This window comes from Micropterus dolomieu, linkage group LG20 (assembly GCF_021292245.1).
Source record: "Micropterus dolomieu isolate WLL.071019.BEF.003 ecotype Adirondacks linkage group LG20, ASM2129224v1, whole genome shotgun sequence".
In the NCBI taxonomy this organism is placed as follows: Eukaryota; Metazoa; Chordata; class Actinopteri; order Centrarchiformes; family Centrarchidae; genus Micropterus; species Micropterus dolomieu.
The window spans coordinates 31571148-31577218 of NC_060169.1; the positions used below are offsets into that span (position 1 = coordinate 31571148).

General features: G+C 36.8%; 1 protein-coding gene across 1 annotated transcript; it reads right to left on the reverse strand.

The window, feature by feature from the left end:
- Positions 1-3339: 3339 nt before the first annotated feature.
- On the reverse strand, positions 3340-4242 carry LOC123958913 (high choriolytic enzyme 1-like). The gene has a single exon (XM_046032653.1). It carries the CDS (start codon positions 4240-4242, stop codon positions 3460-3462), a length of 783 nt encoding a protein of 260 aa, XP_045888609.1. The 3' UTR covers positions 3340-3459.
- Between the last annotated feature and the right edge of the window lie 1829 nt (positions 4243-6071).

Genomic DNA, 6071 nt, shown 5'->3' on the forward strand with positions numbered 1-6071 from the left:
ATCCTGGTTACAATAATAAAGATGTGGTTAAACCTGCAGTGCAGAACTTTTCTCTCCCCTTCTGGCAGTTACTCTAGAGCCATGTAGAGTCAGAGTTGTGTCATCTCCGTTCAAGTTCAATTTAAATGGCTTTATTGGCACGACTGCATATAACAAAACGCTGCCAAAGAATAAGTACACAAATAATACAATCATAATAAACAAAATAAACAATAAAGAATTAATAAATAATTAATTTAACTAATAAATAACTAATTATAAATATTCTCTTCAATGGACCTTAAGGAAATGGCTCATCATGGACTCCAGCTTCCACACTCTGGTCCAAGCAGGACTTAAACCCGGCAACCCTCCGTGTTCTTAGCCAAGGCCTTATGGACTGAGCTGTTGCCGCCCCAACACATGTGGAAAATCATCAAATATTTAGTCTTTTTGTCACTGTTCAGAAAACTGTCATCTGCATAGAAATGTATTTGTCTTGAAGACAGTATACAATTAGTATGCATGTAAGTATTAAATATGGTTGATATTATCTTATGGGAACTTTTTAACTAAAAAACTGATTGTACTTGTATCACACGTTGAGCTATAGCTGAACGATTATTTTCAGCCTTTTTGTAGAAATATTAAGTAGCAACAGCAATAAACTCAGCTGAAACAGATCATACTGTGATAGATCCCATAGTCTGTGGTCAATTAAGTAGACAGTTCAGTGTGTCTCAGCTTTAGTCCTCATCACAGGCAACGTGTGGGTAGTCCCAGTGCAAGTTACTGAGTCTCTACCAAGTCACTCCTGATAAATTCCTTCAATATAAACATAAAAATGTCAGTGCACCGCAGTGCTGACTAAGGTGTCTCTTATTTCTCTTACTTTGTAATTGTACAGACTGAATTGAGCTTAGCTTACAATATCAGCTCTAAAAGTCGATATCAAAATGTATGTTTTTAGTACTTTTTTAAATTATTCATTTCACTTTTAAATGACACTTATTTTGTACATCTTGATATACTTTTAATATACAATACTACTAATATAGCTAATAACTATAAATAATGATTATTAATGACTATTTTTACAGCTGTAATAAAAATAAAAGTATTTTAAAATTATTAAAATTATGGGAGGGTGGGGGATATTAATTAGTTGTAACATGATTTTTGTCATTATATATTCAGCGTTATGTACATTTCCGCAAAATTAATACTTTAATAATACCATACTCAAGGCTCTGTTGCCCTAACTTTCTTATTTTGTGGGTTTCAATGTATAAAAAGCAGTGTGTTCAAGCCAAAATGTGGTGTTAAGTTCCTGCCACCAGCTCTTTAAGGAATTTAAAGTTGGTTTAGTTTAAATTGCTAACATTAAATTAACACAGCAAATGGAAAGCAGGAGGCAGAGAGCTTATTACTGCATTAAAAGGGTAAAAACATTGGAAAAATAAATTTTATTATTAAATTTATTTATTTATAGTCTTACATTTATAAGAGCAACAAACCTCTCTTAAGTTAAGAGTAGATCCTAGATGGCTGCAATACAAAAACAGAGTTGAGCATACACCATTTGAGACATGTTCTGGAGTCATGAATAACTGGTCAAATGTGGTGACAGAATAATCATTATTTAAAAATAATCATAATTTAAACGTTTATTTAGCCAAGCGAGTGAGTACAATCTCTGTCTCAGCAATATTCTGCATCACACCTCCGCAACCCTTCACACATTCACACTGGGGAACTGACCAATATAACAAGTGTTATTTCACTTGCCACTGAGCAGCTCCATTAAAGTAGAGCAGGCCTATTCAACGAGCAATTCAATTTTTCTATGGTTCATGTCTCTGAGCTACTTTGAGACATCTGAACCATACACTGTATGATCTGAACCAACATGTTCTTGGTTACATTGTGATTGGCTGCAACAGGACTACACTCATCGCTCAATCAAGCCTTACATTGCCTTCTAGGCTGGCAGGCCACAGAAAAACTCACATTAGGCTGGCCGCACACTAGTGGATGAGTGGGCCAATTTTGGGTGTGATTCGCCCCTCCCAATTTCGATTTGAAATCGGGTTGCCTCCACAACAGCCAATTAGAGTGAGTTGACCGGTAAGCATCATCATCGTGTTATCTATTTCCTCCAGCTATAAAATGTATAATCCATGCTGATTCCCTCTTCTCAGACATGATGTTGTATTGGTTCATCCACAGTTGTATTCTCTTGTGTTGTTTTTTTGTGCAAAACACTCAAATGCATGGTTCGAATTAAAGGGGGGATTTGGGTGGTCTGACCCCCCTAGTTAAAGCTTGGGCCCCCAAAAGTTGCAAAAACAACAGTTCAGGAAGGTCTTTCTTACCTGTAATTGTAAATATTACAATATATTTCCCATTCTCATGCCTTATATTTTAGAATCTTGAAATACAATTTCAGACACCCCTAAAATGGACCGTACCATTTCCTAACCTTGATGTCAGTTCAACGTCTTGTCCATCTGCATCACTCACACTACCCAAACGCTACACTGTGAAAAAAATCTGTAATTTTAAAGTTTTATTCCTTTTTATTTCACAGTTATTTTCCTGTATTTTTGAAATACATGAAAATATCAAAAGATTGCAAAAATAATTAATTTACATGTCTAATGTAAAATATCATGAAAAACCTGTAGCTGTGATTAACCATAACATTTCTGTTATTTTAAAGAAAATATTGTTTTTTTTTGGCGTAAACAAGCTGTTACAATACATTCAGGAATTTCCCATTTTTTCACAAATATAATTTTTATTATTTAAAAGAAAAAACTGTTAAAAATAAGTTTAATACTATAAAAACATTTATTTTTATTATTATTATTTTTCTTATTTAAAAGAAAAAAGGGTTAAATTTAAGTTTAATACTGTAAAAACATTTCTTAAACTTGGTACAATTAGTAACAGTTAACTGTAACAAAAAACATTTGTTCTGTAACTTGACATAGATTTTCTTATTAATTGACAAATATATCCTTTGAATATGGATATTTGGAAAATAAAAAAATGGAAAAAATTTTATTTTAATCAGTATATAGTGTCTACAAGTATTGTTAAACTGTCGAAACACAGTTTTGATCATTGAAAACAGCCATAATTACTGTAATTTCACAGCTTTTGACTTTTATTATAATTCTTACATTACAAGTTAGATTAACATTGCATGTTTGTGCTAATGTGTGCATTATGTCAAATTATGTTTTGCAGGTGAACAAATAGAGAAAAATAACTACACAGCAATCCGTCATTTTGCACAATCTTTATTACAAATAATTTAGGCATGTGGAGGGTCATGTAGTCCTCTGTCTGAAGATTTGAAATAATACAGTGAAATAATCTTTAGCATTGGTTCCATGGGTTACAGTAGCTTTAATTACAGAATAAAGAAACAAAGAAAGTAGAAATTTGTTACATTTCTCATCAGCATTGTTACTAGCAGCCGTAGAACGTCTTGATCCTTATGATGTCCCAGTTAGACAGGCCGTTAATCTGGCCGATCGGGACTTTGGGGTCGGGGATGGGGATCATGGTTTCCTTCCCATTCATGGAGAAGGCTGTTTTCCCATAGTGCATGATGGAGGAGTAGTCGTAGGGAGTATTCAGGTTGTTGGCGGCCTGCATGTTGAAGTTGTAGGCATTCTGCGGGTCGATGTTCGTCCAATTGATCTTGACGTAGGAGTCGCGGTCGGTCCTGGTATGTTCGTGCTGGAAGCCCAGAGCGTGGTTGGCCTCGTGCTGGATGATGCCGTAATAGAGGCAGCCCTGCCTCTTGAGAGAGAGCACCTGTGCGCCTCCCACTCTGCCCACAGAGGAGAAACATCCGGCTTGGTTCTCGATGCTGATGTAGTCGGCCTCATTCTGACGGGGAACAAAACGAATGCAGGTTTTGGCCTGGAAGCCGTTCAACGCAGAGTTGATCAGCTGCTTCTCCGAGCTGGTGAAGTCACTGCTCACGGTATAGGGGACCACCACCAAGCCGTTGGTAGCTTTCTTCCACCGGCAGCTCTGGGACGAGCATATCATGGCACTTCTGGTTGTGGGAGCCAGAATGTCTCCTTCCAGCAGGATCTCGTTGGTGGCGCTGTTGGAGGTCAGAATCCTGGTGGTCATGTCGACGATGTCTGGGACATCTTCTTTGCTTCCTTCCTCCTGGACAGGATATGCTTGAGAGAAGCCGAGCAGGAGCAGCAGCAGCAGGCTGGCAGAGGGAGTCATCTTCAGGGTCGGTCTGGAGGCTGTGAAGAGCTGCTGTGGAGAGACTCGTTGAAGCTTGATGTCTGACTTTGTTCAGTCCAGGGTCTTTATACTCTCCTCTACAGGTGTGTCTGCAGGAGGATTATGGGTTGGGGTCCTCACTGCTAGGCCTAAATAAACCTCAGAGGGGAGGACTCCACAGACAAACCTACTTCTTAAACAGGGTTTGTTATCTCTGGTTATTAGATGGATGAACACAGCTTCACTATGTGGTTAAATAGTTTGCATTTGTTAAGCTACACACTTTATATGTTCTTCAACCAGACATAGTCCACATTAGAGTATCTTTGTTAAACCAACCTTACTTTAAGCAGAGTAACATATATGTCTCTTGAAATGCCTCACTGATATTTGCTCCATAGAAGGTATTTGTTCGTTAATTAAAAAGTTGGGATGCAAACAAATACAAATACATTGTTCGGATAGGAACTGATAATTCGCTGTGAACGCGTATGAACAGCATCTGAATATTAGCTGAAATATTTGCTCCCCCTCACAGATCTGTCACTGGATTGACACAATTTCTTGCAACTATTGTACCAATTATTCTCAGGGTCATAAGTCAGGTAAATCAAAACCACACAGATATCACACACATTCTGCTACAACCAAGAGAAGTGAGGTCAATCGAGCTAAACGTCCAATATAAAAATAAGGTGCTCTTTACAACTTCAGCTCTTGCCTCATGAGTCACAAAGTACAGGTGAGGCTGATGGGAATGCCATTAGGTTTGGAGATATTTGGGCATACACCAAAGTATTGCACTAATAAAAATGTTGACCTGATGGTGGCGTTAGATGAAAAGTCAGGGGAACACCAAAGTTATGACAGTACATCCTGAGGGGGATGTGAATGTGTGTACCACATTTCATGGCAATCCATCCAATCTTTTTTGAGACATTTCACTCAAAACCATAAATGTTGACCTCATTTTGGCTCTAGAGGAAGTATCAGGGGATCACCAAAGTCAGCATGATTCATCTTCTTGCGATCATGAATGTCTGCACAAAATTTTGTGCCAATCCATCATATAGATGTTTAGATATTTTACAGGATAAAGGAAAGCTTTGGCCGGCTGGTGGAGCTACAGAAAAGGTCGGGGCATCACTACAGTCATTAGAGTTCATTCTCTCAGATACCATGAATGTCTGCACAAGGTTTCATGGCATCCGTCTAATTGTTGTTGAGACATTTCAGTCTGGATCAAAGTGGTGGACCGACCGACAAACAAACAAACGTTGCCATTCCTAAAGACACACTGGTTGACTACAACTGTACTTTGACAGTTTTATTCCTTTTTATTTCACAGATTTTTCCTGTATTTTTGAAATACATGAAAATATCAAGAAATTACAAAAATAAACTGTGAAAAACCTGTAGCTGTGAATAACCATAACATTTCTGTTATCTTAAGGAAACTTTTGGGGTTTTTCACCTAAACAAACTGTTACAATACATTCAGGAATTTCCCGTATTTTCACAAATATTATTTTTTTTATTTAAAAGAAAAAAGGGTTAAATTTAAGTTTAATACTGTAAAAACATTTCTTAAACTTGGTACAATTAGTAACAGTTAACTGTAACAAAAAACATTTGTTCTGTAACTTGACATAGATTTTCCTGTTAATTGACAAATATCTCCTTTAATTATGGATATTTGGAAAATAAAAACATTGAATAAATGTTATTTTATTCAGTATATAGTGTCTACAAGTATTGTTAAACTGTCGAAACCCAGTTTTGATCATTGAAAACAGCCATAATTACTGTAATTTCACAGCTTTTGACTT